The following is a 21,416-nucleotide window of genomic DNA, read 5'->3' as shown; positions in this document are numbered from 1 at the left end:
ACTGGGGGTAATTCCATCAGCTGGGGAACTGGAATCCTCTGGAGGCTTCACATCTGGTGCCTTGGCTGCGATGACCATAAGGCTGGCCTTAGCTGGGTCATTTCACTGGGGATCCTTTATGTGGTATGTAGCCTCTCCACGTGGCCTGGGCTTCCTTATAGCATGGCTGCCTCAGTTTAGTCAACTTCTTACATGGTAGCTCAGAGCTGTATGAGCAAGTTTTCCAGAAAACAGTGAGGAAGCTATGTGGCTTTCTATGACCTAGCATTGGAAGAAGCATAGTTCACTTCTGCTACACTATTTTGGTCACAACCTACCCAGATTCAAGGAGAAGGGACACAGATTTCATATATAAATAGGAAGATTGTAAATGAATGGTTGCCATGTTTTAAAACTTCCAGGGGACATATTTCCATAATCAAAAGGAAGTAAATTTTACACATTAAAAAGTCCCAGTTTAATTTTTACTCTGGAATAGAATGGGCAAAAACACTCGTTAATATATATGTATTTTTTTTTTAGTTTATGTAATTTGGTGGTAGAGAATCTGATCTCTCTGACACTAATGGTTACTTATCTTGGCTTTATCCATAGTAACAATCACAGAGCAAACAACAGGCAGGATATTAGATGCTGTGTTAGAATTTTATGAATAGTACAAAGTTGGAGTTGCTATCATTACCAAAGTTTCCATCCATTTACATAAATCTTTGGAGGTCTATGGTACCCCAAATCTTATTTTTTCAAAGATATGTCTGGACTGATTTTTTATCCAGGCCTCACTCTTCCACACATGGATTTTCTTTTGTTTAAAAATAGTAAATATTGTACACATGACTGCATTACAAAGGTTTATTTACCTCACACTTGAGATTGCTTTTCTGTGTCCTATTGAATAATAATGATGTAAATTTAGCTAACAGTGTGTGCCAGAAAATCTGTCAGTACCTCCAGAAGACTATTCCCTATGGAAGTCCTAAGAGTCTTTCTTTGAAAAAATTTACCCTTAGGGGCCGGCCCCGTGCCCGAGTGGTTAAGTTCCTGCTCTCCATCCACTGAGGTGGCCCAGGCTTCGGATCCTGGGCGCGGACATGGCACTGCTTGTCAGGCCACGGTGAGGCGGTGTCCCACATCCCACAACTAGAAGGACCTGCAACTAAGATACACTACTGTGTACGGGGGGGTTTGGGGAGATATAGCAGAAAAAAAAAAAAAAAAGATTGGCAACAGTTGTTAGCCCAGGTGCCAATCCTTAAAAAAAAAAAAGGGAAGATTGGCAACAGTTGTTAGCCCAGGTGCCAATCTTTAAAAAAAAAAAAATTTACCCTTAGATACTTGTTGTAAACTGTAGAGTGCGAGCAATAAGTGCGATCAGCTTTATAATATTTAAAATTTGCCTAGTGTTTTTATTTTATGTGAATATTCTTTCCAGGAGGTACATATCATATTGCTGACTTTTAAAATTATTCCATTAGGACACAATATTCCTGTAGAGTAGGGGAGAAACTTTTGGGACTTGTCAGTTAAATACAACACAAGTACACCCACTCAAGTTTTTCCTTGAGATTGGAACCAAGAAAAGATCAGCTAACACACCATGGAAAGTGAAAAGTGAAGCTTGGATTTTGGAGCCGAACAGACCGAAGTCTGTATCTAGTTCCAACGCTTTACAAACTATTTTAGGTTCTACAAGTACTTTAAATTCTTTGAGCCTGACTGTCGTCAGCCATAAATAGCGATAGTAATATTTTCCTCATAGGTGAAGCTTGAAAGACATAATCTAGACGAAACGTTTGCCATGGTACTTACCCCATGGTAAGCAATTTACAAGCAGCAGCGATTGTTTTATTACATTCTCTGTAGCATGGCTTGGTAAGATAAAAGTTCTATTTTTATAGTATTTAGTTTAAAAGTATTTAGATCAGTCAGAGGTCAACTTGAGAAATCCAACTAAGACATGAGAGGATAATCTAGTACTTCTAACTTTAGACTTCACCATTTGCCCATTCTGAAGAAATCATAACATATTTTCTCTTAAATTCCACAAATTTTGGCTAAATAAGAAAATACAAAGTCAGCTGAGGGAAGGATGAATGTGTGTTTACTAGAATCTGCCTGATGGATATATACTTCATATGCTCCATGATTAATGTTTAATTTATTTTAACTTAGCCTAGTACAGTGCTTGTCGTAAGGTAAACAGTTATTAATAAATATTCATCGAATTAAAGAGTATCCATCTTTCTACAGATTTGTATGAGTTCTTCATATATTAAATATACAAACCACTTGTCAGTTTTACATATTGTGAATATTTCTCCAATTTGTCATTTACCTTATAATGTTGTGTTTTTTAAATACTTTCATTTGCTCAAATTTATCATATTTTCCCTCTATTTTTAAAAATGATTCTATGTGTAAAAAGACTTTGTCCACTTCCCTGCCTTTAAATGCCTGCCCATTTGCAGGGAAAAATGCCTTAAGGTGATGTCTTTCCTATTTATCTCAGAGACTACCCATGTCTTTAGCCCTCACCATTCAAAATTAAAGGTTATTGGTGGGGTTAGAGTTAACTCCTATGAATTATTTTTTCTAGAGGAGGCAAAGCTAGTAGACATTTCCTAATTTTCAGTACTGGAAATTTCAGAGTTTTCTTATGTTTTATTCCTTTGATTATTTCAGTAACTAGTGAAGCAGAGGAAGTGAAGTTGTATGGAGGAGGTAAAGGGAAAGGAGAAAGGGGAGCTAGATGATGGAGTCACGTTGCAGTCTTATCTGGAAGTTTCCGGTGAGGACTATACTGAGCCCCAGACTTCCAGGTCCAATGGTAATCAGCTTATTGAGCAGTGTTTTGCCAGGTACCTTGTAAGTGCTTTATATGTATTATCACATCAGTTGTGGATACAGAGTTTATGTGTATCACATTAGATGGATACATTTATTGTCCCCCTTTTATTATAACCAAGAAATTAGTGTAAAGGGTTATATAACACCTTGCATTAGCAGAGCTGGGATGTTAACTAGGGAGGCTACTTCTAGTACCCACAATCTTAACCCTGCATTGTAAGCATCTCGAACTTAACATGTGAAAAATGAAACATTTTATTTCTACCTCAAAAACTACTTCCTGCTTCTTCCCTATCTCAGTTTCATGTCATTCCCCTGCTATCTATTGCACTTGGAAAAAATCCAAACACCCGATACCATGGCCTGCAAGGTCCTACAAGATCAGATGTCTTTGACCTCATCTTTAACATTACTTTTCCCTTCCTTTTTCTTTTTAACCTTGTACTCAACAGTGACCTTCAAACACACTAAGCTTATTTCCATCTCAGGACTTTTTCACTAACTACTCCCTGTGCTTGAATGCCCTTCCTTGAAATTGTGGCTTTGATTTCTCTTTTCTGGTATTTACCATTTATTTCAAAGGTCACCTCCTCAGTGAAGCTTTCCCTGACCACTCAATTTAAAGTAGTTGCTTTATCATTGACTGTTTTATCTCATAGCCATTGGTACTTTATGATACTTTATATAATATGTTCTTATTTGTTTAATTTCTCTCTCTCTCCTCTCACATATACTTAGTAGAAATATAAGCTCCATGAAGGCAAGGATTTAACTATCTTACTCACTGCAGTGTCCCTACTGCTCAGAACAATGTTTCACACACCATATAGGCTCAATAAATATTTGTTGAGTGTATGAAAGTTTTATTGAAAAGGAGAATGATGTGATCAAAACTGTGTGTAAGAAAATTTATCTGGTAGCAATGTGGAGGATGCACTGCAATGAGAAAAGTCTTAGTCAAGGAGACGAGTTAAGAGGCTGTGTAAAGTGGAGGGTGATGTTAAAGATAAGGAGAAGAAATTTGAAGAGTGCTAGTGAGTTAAAACCAGCAGAATTCTGAAACTGAGTTGAAGGAACTCAAGGTCATTTGGAATAAGAAAGTGCCATTAATATGAATAAGGAATGCAAGGAGATGAAAGATCACACTTTGAAAATTATGAATGGTATTTACAAGAGAACATTTGAATTTTCAATTTGAGATGTCATGTGTAGGCAGGATATATGGGATTTGGACATAGCAGAGAAGTCAGGACCGAAGATGAAGTCATCAGATTGTGTAGGAATTATCAAAGGTGGCATTTAGAATGAGAAAATGGTTTGTGGCTAAACTCCTAAACCACTCACTTTTTGTAGACAGACAGAAACAAAGAAGAGGCAAAGAGAAGGAAACAAGAAATATATGGTTTTAGGAAAGCAAAAGAGATAGGATTTCGAGAAGAGATGTTCTGACTATAGAGAGGAGGAAGATGATCGACATTGGATTTAGTAAACAGAAGGTTACCTTCTGAAACTAAGGAGGTGACTTCAGGACAGTGGTGAGGTCCTTATGTCTTAGATAGAAGAAACAGGCATGGTGTCTTCTCTTAATATTACAAGACAAGGAAGAAGGGAGAATAAATTTGCCTTTGTGAGAAGGGATAGTATGAGAAAAAGCAAGGTTCAATGTGTAAGGAGTATGGTGAGCTCAGGATTTGTGCAAGATTTGGGTGTACATAGCTAGAGATTACTAAGAAATGAAATCCGAGCTGTCAGTAGTGTTGATAACTTTCCAGAATCTTGGAAAATGAAGGCAAAGAGGGGGATAAAATTAGCGTAGATTCGGTGGAAAAAATGGTGGCTTTTTTTTAGAATAGAAAATAGTCTATAGACTGAGCAAGGAGGAGCCAATGGAACAGAAAAAGAAGACAAAAATCTTTATTTAACTTTCTTGGTAAACCAAGCATATAGAGTGGAAGAATTGGAAACTATAACCTTAATTTTTCTATTTGAAGTTCTTTATCAAAGTTTTTTTCGCTTTTTTATAACTTCTCCTAGACTTTCATTTATGTGTGGCAGCATTAAGAAACCTAACCTTGTTTTTTAATGGGAGGATTTTCTTAACCTACAGCGTTTGAAGTTATATGTACGTGCATGGGAATATTTTCCTAACCAACGGTATTTGAAATTATATGTAAAAGCATAAATCCAACAGCCTAGCCTGTGAAGATTTGACTTTCTTGCCACTGGATGTGTTTGAGATGTTGATGGGCCAAGTATTATAGAAGTTGAGGTTTGAATTCTTCCTTTGGGGGAGAGGATTCAACATGAAGCCTTTCTTTGCACTCTCTTCCAAGTATGGGGTTTTATGACTATGTGACCCTCCACATCACTCCTTTGAGTGTTCTGACTTATAAAATGAGGTTTATAAGAGTAATCTTTCATACGATTGTTTAAAGAAATGTTTAGTTTTTAATTTGCTTTTTTATAGACAACTATTTTTGAAGTCCTACCATGTGCTAGGTTTAAACAAATGAATGCACATAAAGGTTAATTACGTAATAAAAATTCAATGTATGTTAATTGCTATTAATATTATTAAAAAGTTCCACATCTCTCTAAAGACAGAAATGCAATGCAAATTATAGTGTGAAGAAAGTAAGGATCACTTTGGTCATTGCATAAATTATTCTAACTTAAAGGCTTAAATGATGCTTCAAACATTTCCGCTGTTAAATGAGTCAAGTTAAGAAAGACACTACTGATTAAATATGTATAGGACCCATGGCATGTATGTATTAGAGAAGAAGCAATTACCGAAGTATCGAGAAATGGTCCACTGCAGTCAGTTCCACAGTGCAATTGCAAAGGAAAGCACACTTAGTGGAGTGACCTACATGTAAGTTTGAGTTGAGTTTCCAAGAGCCTCACCGTAGGTAAATGTCCTTTCTGTCTTTCATGGTCAAGTGGTGGAGGATTTATTGTAACTGAACAGCCCTGTCATTTGTTCCTACATTTCAACCATCTGAGAGCTGCTCGCTGCTATCCTATGTGCCCTTATGCCAGAAATCAAATTTAAGTTTTCTGTGAGCACCTAAACTGGCTGACAGTCAGGGAATCAATAAATCCTGTTGCACAGTGTTCAAACCTGCTATTAGCAGAAAAGTAACACTAAAGATGTGTTTCCTTACAGGATAGTGCAGAACTGATTACTTCCCTGCTTCACAGTGGAGCTGACATACAGCAGGTTGGGTATGGCGGCCTCACTGCCCTGCATGTTGCTGCAATAGCTGGTCACCTGGAGGTAAGTCACACCTTGGTTACCTGTAGAAACAAACCTGCCTCTTTGGATTCCTGTTCTCAACTGTTTTCAAATACTGGCTTTTGAGATTCAAGGAGCCAGTTTATTTTTTAGCTACCAAACACACACATTTATTTTAAAGATCAAATTAAGCTAAATAAATTATTTTGGTGGTCAGTTCAGTCTATTTTGCTAAAGCGTAATCAAATGTCAATGAATATAAGGATGACTGGATATACAGAGACTCCATGGCAGTGATTAAGAGCATAGGTTTTGGAGTCAGGCAGCTCACTTTCCACCACTTACTGTGTTTACCTCAACAAGTTACTGTACCTCATGACATCTCTGTTTTCTTCATTTATAAAGTAGAAATAGTAATAGGCCTATTGAAATGATTAAATTAGATAATCCATATAAAGCATTTTTCAGATTGCTTCATACAGAGTACTCAATGAAAGATCATTCATTTGTTCATTCACTCATTCATTATTTGATTTGTTAAGTATCTATTATGCATCAGATATTGTTCTATTTCCTGAGGTGACAGTAGCAAGAAAGACAGGCAATATCTCTGTTTTCTTGGAGTTTAGTTGTAGAGAGCAAGATAGACAATAAATACAAATATTATATAAGGTCAGTTAGTAGTGAGTACTAGAAAAGTAATAAAATGAGATAAAACGAAAACAGAGTGGAGAAGTAGGCACCATTTTAAATAAACTATATAGTGAAGCTATATGTAATATAAATAATAGCACATGCTAAGGCCTTGAGGCAGAAAAGAGCTAGGTGTGTCTGAGGAGCATGAGTGAGCCAAATTATTAGTTTGGCATGAGCTGGAGGTAGAGCAATGGAGATGAGGTCAGATGGATGGTTACAATAGATTACAGTGTTTTAAAGACTATGGGAAGGACTTTGGATCTTGTTCTAAATTTAATTGTTGAAATATTAGTTTCATTTATGCAGAGCACTTTTGTTTGCATTATTTATTTAAGTTATTTTATGAATCCTCATGAAATAGTTTTTATTATCACTGCCATTTGATAGATGTAAAACCAAGGCTTTTGTACAGTAGTTGCCCTACAAATTACAAAGCCATTGAGAAAAAGAGCCATGTCTGGAATCCTGGTCATTTCACTAAAAATCCCATGATTTTTACACTCTATCAGTTGTGATAACCACATGTAAGCTCAGAAACGCAATAAATGAGAAGTCTTATAACTTCACTGTTAAATAGTTATCTATTTCTCTCTTTTATTCATGTTGCAAGTTAAATTGTACTTTTTTCACTAACACACACACACACACAAAAACACACCCCAACTGTGAACAAATAGAGCTGCATATAAAATCATATATAAAACCTATAAAATAGGTGTGATCCATCTGTCTTTAGCAGTGTCACTTCTAAGGGCTCTTACATTCAATAAATATTAACATATCTCATTGAAAGCAAAATAGTTTCCTTCATGTTGACATTTCCACCTATTACCATATTACCTTATTTCTCAGGAAATAAATCTTTGTGGTGAGATTCATTGTAAATATAGTGAATTTATGTTACTTATGGGGAGAGGGGGAATCCCATTAGAATCAGTTATATATAAATGTTTTCCAAAAAAGAAACCAAGGCCAGTGATAAAATAAATGGAAGGTAAACATAAAGAAGTCTGCGTGGAAGAATTGATGAGATAGATATTAAGTTTGAGTGAAGCACATACAACCTCTTAATGCCAGGAAAATGACAGAATAGGTTTTGCAAAACAACATCCTTTCTGTCTAGTGTTGAGAAGATTATGCCGTGAGTGACAGAATTATAACAGGGTCAAAAGCAAGGTGGTTAAGAGCTTGGTCTCTTCATCTCCTATTCACATAGCTGTTTTCTTGCTTTGTAAGTCATAGCATGGAAGAAAATATTGTATCGATTCTACCAACCTTAGGGCAAACTTTACCAAAATAATTCCAAATAGATCTGTACTCTTGTCCTGCAATTCTTCATGGGTTCTCTAACTTCCTTCATTAGCTATTGTATAACATTTAATAACTTATATAGTCAATCACTGATGATGCAGAAAGCAGGTATATTCACATTAGGCTTTAGTCTCTTATCTAATGGACTAATTAAGTTACATGTCAGATAATAAAGGAAAATGATATCCAAAAAACCTAAAACTGCCATATTTGAAATGCAGAAATTTTTCTTTGAATTATTTCTTTCAAAACTATTAATTTCAATAAATACCCACTTTGAATATATTTTCTTTCCCCCCACACTTTTCATTCATTTAACACGTACTATTGAATCTCTACTTTTGCCATAGTGTATTGATAGAATATGGGAATGATACAAGAAAATATGACATAGTTTTTCCACCTAAAAACTTTATAGTGTAGCTAGACACAAAAAAATGAATACATCGGAAAAATTATGTAAGCAATCAAAATAGTCATAAGTACAGAAAAGAAAGGAGTCAAATATCAGAGTGGGGTTTGATAATTAGAAATACGATAATTGTATAGCTAGAAATAGCAAAGAACACAAAATTAGAAGGGTTAAGAGTTCACTGGGAATAGAGAGCAATGTGGACTAGAGGAGTTAGGGAAGAAATTATGAGGGGGGGTTTGAAATTCGGCTGAAATTTGAAGAGTGGTGAGAACTGGAGAGAGAAAGAAGAGGAATCATGTTCACAAATAGGAAGGAAGAATGAGCTGAGCACCTTTAGGGGAGGGTGAATAGAATGATAGCATGAAACAGATTGTGAAGAGTCCCTGTAGGAATGGACCCTGCTAAGGAAACTGAGAATAGAAGCCCAAGGAGTTTAATTCACTTCAATAAGCAATTGTTGTAGTTTACAATGTACAACACACAAGACTTGATGTTGTGGTAGTTAAAGAGATTAATAGAACACAGAAATTTCTGCTCCTTAAAGACACTTACAGTCAATTGGATTTTGTTCCAATAAGAAATGGGGAGCCATTGAGACTTTTTGAGCAAGAGAATAATTGGAGATTTGATAATGTGTGAAAGAGGATTTATTTGACTGCAGTATTTAGTATGGATCCCAGAGTGATGATATGATGATTAAACGGACAGAGATAAAGGATTGAGTAAAGGATTCAATTTGGAGTAAAAATCAGTTAGCTCTAGACATGTTGATTTGCTGATGACATTTAAATTTTCAAGTGGAAATACTCGTTAATTTAGAAATATACAATTCGCATTTTATGGAGAAATTGGGTCTTAATGAAAGTTTTTGGAAATTATTATGTGTAGAGCTGATATTCGATACCTTAACAATTTCTGAAAGTTGCAAATTGGGTCTAATAGATGGTCAGTGACTGAGCCTAAGGGAATATCCACAGAGACTTGAGGAATTACTGAAGAGCCATTGAGGAGACAAAGAAGGATTGCTCAGAGTGGTATGAGGAAAGCAAGGATGCTATAGTATCACAATAATTAGGGGTATAGAGAGTTTCAATAGATAAAGGATCCTAGGTATCAAATGGGGCAGAAATATTGAGTACCACAGGATAAAATATCCATACAGTATTTACTTACTATACCAAAACTTTAGATGCTTATTCCACTCCTATTTTGTACTCTTGGTCAGCAGGGATGGTGGCAATGGATCAGCAGGAATTCTTTTTCATTAGTAGTCACTTTCTTTTATTGCCCACCTTTCTCTATGAAACAATAACTGATGCTAAGTCTGATAGGCCTCTGTCTACACATATCAAGCTCAGACCCTCCATTAGTGTCTCAAGTGTGTTTGTCCTCCCATAATTGTGAATTCTATTAAACAAGTTTACAATAAAATTTACATTGACTAGGCAGCTGTCTCCTTCAATAATAAAAGAGAACCTGTGCTGCAGATTCCTATATATGCTGACTGCAATTTGAGACTCAGATTGAGATTTAGTGTGCTTTGGAAAGCGGGCAAATATTGGTTGTCTTGAGTCGCACTACTCTATGACCGATTTATCCATCTATCAATACATGTGCATATGCTGCTTTATACAAGGCCTAGGATCCTGTCAGCAATCAATGAACATGCATTAAACGCTCTTTTCCCCTTTGAGTCCAGGGGCACATGAGTCATATGCTCTCTCAGCATGGAAAATGAAAAATATTAGCTAACATTTGGTGGTGCTTTATCATTCACATACATTTGTCATTTGGTTCTCCTGTGAAATAGCTACCATTAGACTCAGTTTGAGGAAACTGAAGATTAGAGAAGCTAGATGACTTCCACAGGGCCATTCGGACAACAAATAAATGAGATGAATAAGACTCAAAGCTAGTTATATGACTTCAAATCCGTACTCTTGTAAATAAAAGAACAATTACTCCTTTTTGACTCGTGTGTATTGCTAAAACAGGGCTTACACCCGTAAGACACAAAAAAAGTATTCAGAAAACAAAACATAAACTGAATATGTTACTATCTAAAGCTCAGACATTGCTACATATACGGTTAAAACAACATTAATTGGCTCAAGAACAATTTTACACGGCACTTAGTATATGAGCTCCAGAACCCATGGAGATATAATGCGTGTATGTGAGCACACAGTACACACATACACACCACACACATGCACACACACACACGCCAAGTGTAAAACACTTTGTACTTGGCCAAATAACTCTTTAAAAAGCTGTTACATTTTGGTGTTTCATGCAGTTGTTTCTGCACTTATCAGGAGACAAATCGATTGTCTATAGCTGTAGAAAACTGTTTGAATATCAAACAGAAAAGTGTGTCTGAGGTGGTGTAATATATAATGCACAGGAGTTAAGGAATGTTTTATTTTTCACAGAAAGGCGTAGTTTCATGTACGCTTTGTGCAGGTGAGAGTATTATTTTCATAGTTGAGTTTATTCTATCCCACCTTAACCCATTTTCAGATTGCAAACAGTTATCCAAGCCCTGTTTCAGAAATGCTTCCCAGTTATTTTGAAATTTATTTCTGATTTCAAGGAAATGCAATTGATGTTGTTCCAGTTCATTCGTAACTAAATCATCTGAATGTTTTGGGAGAGAGTTTTGTTTACCAAGAAGCTTCTGACTCTAATTTATTTCTTTTAAAATGGCTTTGGTTTTCTCCCCAAAGGCGCCAACAAGCAAATGCTTGGAATTATAAAATGTGATTTCTCTCTTTCGCTCTTTTTTTTAAAGACATAATGTACTCATGAATTTTATAACTAAAAGTGTCAGATCTGCCTCCAATCTCATAAATAGGTAGTAGTCTCTTAAGAACTTCATTTAGAATCAGAACAAATAGTAAAAAATAATAATAATTAACAACTTTAAAGTGATAATGTTGTGCAAATCATATCACTTGTCTTAATCCTCATTTGATATTTTATCCTCATTTTCCAAATGAGAAAACTGAGGCACAGAGAAGTTAAGTAACTTGTCCAAGGTGACAGAGCTAATAACTGGTAGAGCAGATGTTCACATGCTGTCTAGTGTGCGAGCCAGCTCTCACTCAGCATGCTGCACTGCCCTTCTCCTAACCTAGGCAACAACCTCTCAGCCCACCTGACCAGAATGTAAGCTCTGGAAACAGTAGGTAGAAGCTTAGAATAATAAGTGTCAAGAAAATGTCCTCCATACTCAGGTCTGAATCATCTCAAAGACCGAGCCAATCAAGATAATCTGGCCTCTTTAAATGGACCTCATTATTATAAGCTCTATTATTTATTTCTGATATTTCTGCGTTACATTTTAAGCAGCTCTGTTGAGATAAAATTCACATGCCACATAATTTACCCATTTAAAATGTACAATTCAATGGCTTTTAGCGTATTCACACAGTTCTGTAATCATCACCATAATCTAATTTTAGAACACTTATGTCACCCCAAAAAGAAACCGAATATCCAATAGCCATCAGTCCCATCTACCCTCCACTACCCAGACCTAGCCAACCACCAATCTACCACGTGCCTCTATAAATTTGGCTATTCTGGACATTTCGTTTAAGTGGAATCATATAATATGTGATCTTTTCTGATTGGCTTCTTTCACTCAGCATTATGTTTTCAAGGTTCACCCATTTCAACAGGGTTGGTTTCTACCAGAATCATGTTATAATGATATATAACTTTATTTAGCAAAACAGCAAAATGTATTTATTTGAACCAATAGTGTAACTGTAGTTCTTTTCACTTATTCCTCTGTTTTCATTAAAAATTCATGCTGGAAGAAAACTTTCAACTAAAACTTCAGATCCTCAAACTGTATTATGTAGTCACAAGCATGTGCTCAAATTGTCAGTCTAGGAACATCCCCATTACAGAAAGTGGCCAAATAGGGCCTGTTTCTGAATGGGCATACCACCTCTTACATGGGGACTAGACAAGGCCTCTGCTCAAGATGATCAATCCGCCTGCCTACCACAGGCTCACTCTTTAGATTTTGAAGCATTTATAAATGTTAAGACACCACTGTAAAAATGCCAAATTTCCTCATGCTTGGGGTTAGCTCTTATAGTTAAAATCTTAGTAATCAGTTCATACTCTAAAACCTTGCTAATCAAAATCTGGTCCACTGACCAGCAATGTGGGATCATCAAGGACCTAGTTAGGAAACAGAATCTCAAGTCCTACTTCAGATCTACCTAAAATCAGCATTTTATCAAGATTCCCAGGTGATTTATGTACATATTAAATTTAAGAAGCACTGCCCTAAACAGTGTTAGGAGACGTTAGATTTGAAAGAGGTATCTGAGAGAAAGATAACTTTAAACAATGAATGAATGATTAGAAAGAGGGACTCTTCATTTGCTTTATAATTTTGCTTTTAACTGACTCTGATTTGAATGTCTTAGTAACTCTTAAAGCAACATTCAGGGCTTATTCCAGAGCCCAAGATCGTAATCACTCACTATACATAAAAGATGCCTAGTACGTAGTAGGCATTCCATGCGTGTTACCTCTCTTTTCCTTCTTTAGATACAAAATCTATAGGAACAATATTTAATAAAAGAAGGAAGTTTAAAATGTAGTGGAGATACACACAATATGTAAAGTGTAAATAACCCAGTTAAAAAAGGGCTAAGGATGTGAAATGATATTTCTCTAAAGAAGATATACAAATGGCCAATAGTTGCATGAAAAGATATCCGTCATTAGTCATTAGGGAAAAGCAAATCAAAACTACAGTGAGATACCACTTTACATCTAGTAGGGTGAATGTAATAAAAAAGACAATAACAAGGGTTGATGAGGATTTGGAGATATTGGAACACTCATACAGTTCTGGTGGAAATACAAAATGGTACAGCTGCTGTGGAAAACAGCTTGGCATTTCCTCAAGAAGTGAAACATAGAGCTACTATAGGACCCAGTAATTCTACTCCTAGGTATATACGCAAGACACATAAAAACTTGTACATGAATGTCCGTAGCATTTTAATTCATAATAACCAAAAGGTGGAAACAAATGTGCATCAACTGATGAGTGAATAAATAAAATTTGGTATATCCATGCTATAGAATATTAGTCAGCAATAAAAAGGAATGACGTACTGTTACATGGTAGAACATAGGTGAACCCTGAAAATGCCAATGACCTGTGAATGCCATTGACCTGTGAATGACCTGGCAGGAGGGGTGCAAGAGAATTATCTTTCTTCGAACATCCGTGATTATTCATGCTTTTATGTGTAGCTGGTCAAGAGGGTATGTGAATTTTGATAGTTATTGACAAAAAGTCTTCCAAAAAAGGCTTTTACAGTATGAATACATACTTCAGTTTGCTTAAATTATTAGTCTCTATTATCTTTGCCAGTTTAAAAAAAATAATGAAATCTTCTTAAATGTAAGGCAGGCTAAGTATTTTTTTAATTTGATATGTTATTTATATTTTATATTCCTTATCTTACAGAGTGTCTTTTTCTTAATTGTAAAAGATCTTTGTATATTGAGGAATTAGGCTTTGTCATAATTATTGCAGCTTATTTTATTAGTTTCCTCTTTTAGTATTTTTTATAAGTGCTTTTAAATTTGTATGGCCAGATTTGTCAGTTTTTTGCTTTGTGGCCTCTGCTTAGAAACACTTGTTCCTTTCAAGATTGTGCAAAAAGAAATCACAAATGTTTACTTCAAGTACTTTTAACTTTTTTTTCCCTCCTGTTTATAGGTTGTATCTGGAATGTCCTTTCTCCCCAAATAGTATTTGTCGAATACTCTATTTTCTCCTCTGTCTTCTACTTAGGTCGATCTGTGTATTCCTGTGCTAATACCAAACACAACTGTTTTGTTTAGTATGGATTCAGGTTATGTTTTAATATCTAAAAGTGTGAGTACTCTCTCCTGGCACTTCTTTGGTTTCAGAACTTTCCTGACTATTCTTCCATTTTTATTTTTCTATGTGAACTTAATCCATGGAAAGGCACTATAGTACAGTGGCAAAAAGCATGGACTCTAAGGCCAGACTCTCTGCATTTAAGTCTCAGAAAGTATCTCTCACTTCCAGCTGTATGCCGTTGGGAAAGTAACTCATCCGCTCTGGGTGTCAGTTGTCTAACTTTAGAAAGTGGGTTATGTTATTACCCACCTTATTCGTTGTGTACATGCGTGTATTAAATGACTTAATATATGTTAATTTTAGACACTGCCTAGAAGACAAGTGCTAAGAAAGTTAGCGATCATTTTTTTTGTTTGTTCTATTTTGTTTCTGATTTTATTGTTATTTGCTTTTTCTAGAAAAAAAGTGGGTGTGCTGACTAAAATAAATCCTAGTTTATAAATTAATTTTTGAAAAATTAATATACCCAATATATTGGGCCGTTCCACTCAAGAACAATATATTTCTCTCCATTTATTTAAGTTTATTTTTAAGTCTTTCAGCGGAATATGCTCCTCATAGGTTTGTTAAAATTTATTCCTAGATATTTTATCTTTTTGTTGCTAATGTGAATGATGTTATGTTTTCTAATTTGTTATAGTTTATGTATAAGAAACATTGATTATTGATTTTTAATTTTGTAACCCTTGAACTTAGTGATTTATCTTATTGTTCCTAATAGATTTCTTCGGTGAGTCTCTTGGATATTCCTGGTTTACAACTAAATTTGCTAGATGTGGTAATAATTTTGCTTCCTTTCAAATACTTAAACGTTTTTGTTTTCTCTGTCTTAATTGTATTGGCTGATGCTTCCAGACAATCGTCATTCTTCAGTCGAGTCATCTTGCACTCCTGGAATGACACCATTAGTTCTGGCACTTTATCCTCTTAGCTTGCTACTGGACGTGTTTTGCTAATTTTCATAAGTAAGTTTGATCTATTGTTTTCTTTTTTGCATTATTACGTTAGTTTGCTAGAGTTTCCATAAAAAAAATACCACAGGCTGGGTGGCTTAAACAACACAAATTTATTTTCTCACAGACAGGAAGCTGAAAGTCCTCGATCAAGGTGTAGGCGGGTTTGGTTTCTTCTGAAGCTTCTCCCATTGGCTTGCAGATGGCTGCCTTCTTGCTGTGTGTTCACAAGGTTGTGTCTCTGTGCATGCACGTATCTGGCATCTCTGTCTCTCTCTGTTCTAATCTTTTCTTCTTAGAAGGAGGCCAGTCATATTGACTTAGAAACCACCCTAACTTAATTAGCTCTTTAAAGGCCCTGTCTCCAAATACAGTGGCATTCGGAGCTACTAGGTTTAGGGCTTCAACATATGAATTTGGTAGGTGACGGAGCACAATTCAGCCCATAACAATTATCTTTGCCAGGTTTTGGAATAAATGCTGCACTGGATTTGTAAAAAGAGTTTAGAGACTTCTCCCTCTCTCTCTCTCAGTCTCTCTGAGATTCTGGTGTGTAACCCTACGTCATTTCACAGTATACAGCACTGTTACCCTATCTCTGATGGCTCCCAAAATTTTGCAGAAGGTGAAACAAATTCTATGAGAAAATCATGAGCTACCACAATTCAGGTACAGATAGCATAGCAAGGGCCAAATGTACCAGTCAATGCTCATCATGATAAATTACTGTTTAAATATCGTTCTAGTGAATGCCATTAATGATTGATAGGTATTCTAATCACCATTCATTGGTATTAACTTGAAACTGGGCCTAAATAGTCATTTGCAGTTCCATGATGCCAAAATTTGATATACCTTCGTGTCAGATGGTCAAGTCTGAAACTAAACCTTTATTGTACACATTAGCCTTAAAAAACTGAGACCTGATTTAGGAACACTACATCTTCTGCGGCATTCCAAAGTGGTTTTCTCAGAAGTGAAAACCAGAAACTCCATGTCTCAACTACTGAATGTGCCCTGTGTTACAGAATACTTTTTGCTAAAGGCAAGAAGTCAGTCTCCTACTGTCTAGGCTTTTGGTCTGAAGATTGAGCCAAGATCATAGATCATGTATCATAATCAGTAATTTTACGATCTCAGAAGCAATGCCTTAAGCATGTATCAATTGTAAGAGTGATGTAAGAAGACACTAGCTTTCGTGTCACTTTTTGGGGTGAGGTAAAAAGCTTAAGCAGGAAAAGTTTTATAGGCAAATAAAAATGTAAATGAAATGTTCATCAGCTTGCTACCCTGGAAAATGATGAAAGAAACATTACCTGAGAAATTAGATTCAAAGATTATTGCTAATCAAATCAATCTGAATGAGAAATCCTTTTGAAACTATTCAGTGTTTTGTTTGAATTTTCCTCTTTATGCCAGCCCTTCTATGCACTGAATCTGACTCCAACATCCCAGGCCCTCTATTTGTTTAAAAAAAGATATCAATAGATAGATATACAGATAGTTATAGATATACATATCATTTATATATAAATCATGTTATGCAATGTATCAGCTAGGCAGAAATAGTTTCTGTGTTAGATATTTGTGACACCTGCTAAAAAACAGCTATATATTTTGGTGCATCTGCACTTAACCTTCTTTTCTCATGCATACTCCCCACCGGGAATTTGAAGGCTGGGTTATGAGTCAAGGTTTCTGTAGCTGCTCATGTCACATCCCCAGAGTTTCAGAGCCTCCCAGCTCCCTGTGTCTCAGGAGGGCACGACGTTATTACTCTTCTCCCCTTCAATTAGGAATATATTGGAAGACCAACATTTTCTACTCAACCATCAACTATAGAGTATTAAAGTAGACAGTGAGTGATACCTGCTTTCTCTCAGGGGTGATTCATTCTGGATGGTAGTTAGGGAGTAGAGCCCTTTAGGTGTCTTAATCTTCTCCTCTGAACATTGTGTGAGTTATTCTCCTTGTTGCCTCCCTGAGGTGGATCTCCAAAGAGCCTTTAGAAACTTGCTGAGCTTGGGGTAGTGGGAATGAGAGGCTAGAGCCCTCATGGCTGGCTCTTCGCAGCTGCCCTCTCTCACAGCACCTTTCTCCTGAGGTGTCCCTCAAAGGCACTCAGCACCTCTGCCTCTTATCACTTGTTCTTGCACAACTGAATGGCAGGCCAATATAGCTATTATAAAGCATAACAGAGCCATCTAGAGTTACTCTAAGAAGCAATTCAAACATAACCCCTTGAAGCATCTTTAACCTTGCTGCCCTTTTACTTTTTTCTGTGCCCCAAAGTAAGCTACTAACTAACTCTCTTAGCTCTGGGCTGAGCTGTCTCATAATTACTGCACATCTCCGCCCCTGGTCAGGTCCTGCCAGGAGTTGAAGAATCATTTTCATAAGTCCCTCCTGAAAAGGTACACATTGAGCTATCCAGGAGACTTTGGGAAAATTCCAAGTTAAATAAGACAAAGGGCAGTGAATGCAAATCTTTTGTCTAGAACTATCAAAGATATTCCTAGTAGACGTCAATATGTTACTACAATCTTCTCTACAGTCATTCTGTCATTATCCTCCTGGACTTCCTGCAATAATACTCTGACTTATAAGGCCTGTCTCTCAATCTTTTACAGTCGGCTTCATCCTGAACACTCCTGAAAATTTACCAGGTTCTGTAAAGCATGACTTTAGTAAAGTCACTCCTCTGACCAAGAACCTTACTGACTCCAAGATACACCCAGTAAGGGATTAAGTGGTAGTGATCCAGCTCTCCTACTTTTTCAGCCATGAGTCCTCATGCTCTTTATTTTGAACCCAGACTCTAGATTAAATTAACCTTTTCTCATGTATATGCCCTGTGCTTTTTATCACACCATAGTCTCTTTATAATTTGCCTCTTCCACCGATCCTCAAAGTTCACCCGAAATGCCAACCTTCATGAAACCACTGGGTCTCCCTAGCTTGAGGTGTTTCCGTGCTCTCAACAACCATAGCACTATATCTATACTTTTCTCCTAGTATTTAACACATCCTGATTTATAAATATGGTTTTATTTGATTTCTTATATATTTTTTCTTGAGCATAGGCACTGCATGCTAAAATCTTTATAGCCTTCACAAGTTCCAGAATTGTGCTTTTGCATATAGTAGGTTTTTAACAAATGCTTGTTAGATGACTAAATTAATGATTATTCAATGTTGTTTTAGAAATTATACAGAATGAGGAAAATTATTTCTCCTCTCAATAAATGCAGGAGCGATTATAATGACACCTTTCATGATAAAAGTAGCTTACAAAATTACAAGCAGTTTTCAAAATAGCTTCATACAAATTACTCATAAAATCTATAAAATGAAGTAAGTATAGAGCCTATACAAACAAAAATAATGATAAAGTTTTGTCTTTAAAAACTTTTCCCTGCCCATTCAATATATCTTTTGAGCTATTTAAAATATAAAGGAGGAATTTGGACTAAATCTAATGATGAAGTTTGACCCAAAGAGAAGAGAGTAACAGAGTTTAGATTTATTCTACTCCACAAAAATGAATTCCAACATAGCCATAAGGGAGCATCGTTATTCTTTCAGATCTGCATGTCTATCTCTGTGACTTGCTGAACTTTCCTAATCTCCATTCTAATCAATAATGTCTCCAATCTAACGTGAGAATTGTGCTCTCTGGCATAAAATCAGTTACCGACTCACAGTCCTAACTATCACACAGCCTCAGCATTGATAGCTTGTGATCCATTTATGAACTGTCAAGATAAATAAAGATCCTTGGATTATTTATATCTGCCTTTTTTTCCAAATAACCTCATACTTAGAGAATTATTATATGTCTAGTCCCTCTCCAACTTGATTTTATATCTTTTAGCCTAATTGGTTGCTAAACTGAATACACGACTTTGACACTGATGATGCTAAGAAGGATTGAAATGTGTTCCAATAAAGGACAGTCACTTGGTTTAGATTGTGGCACTCCCGTGAGCAAGTGCGATAACATAAATCCTTAAAAATCCAGTCAACAAGCTCTGGAATTATAGTATTTTATAGTAAAGTCCTCTGGGTTTTTAGCTTGATGTGTTATTGTTTCTATTAGATAGTTGCTTCTAACTTTTCTGGGTATTCCTCAGGAAAGTAAAAATCTCCTGTGAATCAGGCAAACTAAGTAATTTCCAGCTACACAAGCACTCTTTGAGCACCTCCACGTATGAGGTAATATACTAGGTCTAGGGTTACAGGGGTGTATGGGGTGCATCCTTGGCTTAAGATATTTTGCCATTCTACATTTCTTTCTTTTTGCAAGAGATCAAGTCTGAGCCCTCTCTGGGGCTTCTGGAATTGTTGAAATTGTCTGTAATTTAGGTAACTAAGCCTTCTAAATCTCTCTGAGCTTACATAACATTTGTAACTGAACAAAACTCAGTACCAATATGTGAATAACAAATTTACCTTTGAAGTGCTGCTGTCAAAGTTATGATGAAAACTTCTGCACTTTAGGTCTCAAAATTTTGCATACATCATGATCCAGCAAATCCACTTCTAGAAGTTTTTTTTGTGGAAATAATAAGAGATTAAATTGCAAGGGTGCTCATGCAAAATAAATAAGTAAAACAAACTAAATGCCCAGCAATAAATATTGATTAAATCTAAATGGTAGATGGATACAATGTAATACAGTATGCAGTCATTAAACATGACATTTTACAAGACTACACATTGACATGGAAAGAGACTCACAAGTACTCGTGAAACATATAGTGTTATTTAAGCTTAATTATTACATTTAAGGTTTTTTTTTCATTTTAGTTTATCTTATTACTAGAGTGGATACATTCCCTTAAAACTACAACTTTACAGAAATGGGTACACAGTTAATGGCTACACACCTCTCACCACTCATTGCGACCCAAAGGTAATTGCTATTGACAGTTTGATGGATATTCTTCCAGATTTTTCTGTATATATATTTTTTCAAAAATGGAATCACACTGAATGCTTCTCAAACATCTTTTTCTTATTGAAAAAAAGTACTTTGGACAGCATTCCAGCTGTAAAACACATTCCTTTATTCTTTTTTTAAATTATTTTTATTGAGAAAATATCATGCATACAAAAGGACGTGTATAAACATGTAACATATAAGAGCTTCCTCCAAAGAACTTTGTCTGACCTTCTGCCCTCATATCCATCTCTTTCCCCTAGAGAAGACTTCTCTCTCTCTTGACTTATAATAGCTATTCTGTTTTCCTAGATATTATGTATGTGTGTGTGTGTGTGCGTGTATAACATCATGAATTATATTGTTTTTAACTTTTTTATGTCTCTGAACATTATGTAAATGAATCACACATGTACCTTTTTTGTGACTTGTTTATTTTGTTCAACGTTAAATGTGTAAAATCCGTGTTAATTTGTGTAGCTGTGGTTCATTTATTTTCCCACAATTTATTTATCCAATTTACTTTTGATGGACATTTGAGTTGCTATAAATATTTTTCTATTATAGACAATGTTGTATAATAATTTTTGTATGTATTTTCTGGAGTATTATCACAAGATCTTCTCTAGGACATAAATCTAAGATTAAAATTGTGAGGTTACAGAGTATGTGAATGCTCAAGGGATTGAACTACTTGACAATCCCACCGAGTCTATGATCGAAGGTACGATCATCTTACTTCATACCTCACCAACATTTGTGTAGTACACTTGTTTCCCTCCTAGCCCAAGTTGGTGGGTATAAAATAGCATTACATTTTGGTTTTAATTTGCAGCTATCTAATTACTTATGAGATTAAACATTTCTCATATGTATGTGACTGTTAGAGTTTCCTCTTTTTGTGAAGCACCTTTGTATATTTTTCTATTGAATTGTTGGTCTATTTTAATTGTTTTCAATGTACTATGAAAGATAATAATGATAACAATTATAGACTTATACAGGGCTTATTATATGCCAGGAAATGTTCTAAGCACATTACACAAATTATCTTGTTTTTATCTAGGGATAGACATCATTAT

At 35.7% G+C, this 21,416-nt stretch overlaps 1 protein-coding gene across 8 annotated transcripts in view; it reads left to right on the top strand.

The window, feature by feature from the left end:
* TNNI3K (TNNI3 interacting kinase) overlaps window positions 1-21,416 on the top strand; it is a 265,432-nt gene that overhangs the window by 26,465 nt on the left and 217,551 nt on the right. For all 8 annotated transcript variants that reach the window (NM_001204809.2, XM_070266387.1, XM_070266389.1 and 5 more), the window contains 1 exon segment: window positions 6,017-6,127. In NM_001204809.2, the coding sequence (NP_001191738.1) occupies window positions 6,017-6,127 (111 nt within the window).

The sequence above is a fragment of the Equus caballus genome, chromosome 5 (assembly GCF_041296265.1).
Source record: "Equus caballus isolate H_3958 breed thoroughbred chromosome 5, TB-T2T, whole genome shotgun sequence".
Lineage (NCBI taxonomy): Eukaryota > Metazoa > Chordata > Mammalia > Perissodactyla > Equidae > Equus > Equus caballus.
The sequence above is the reverse complement of the archived record's forward strand: the minus strand, read 5'-3'. Positions and strand labels throughout refer to the sequence as shown.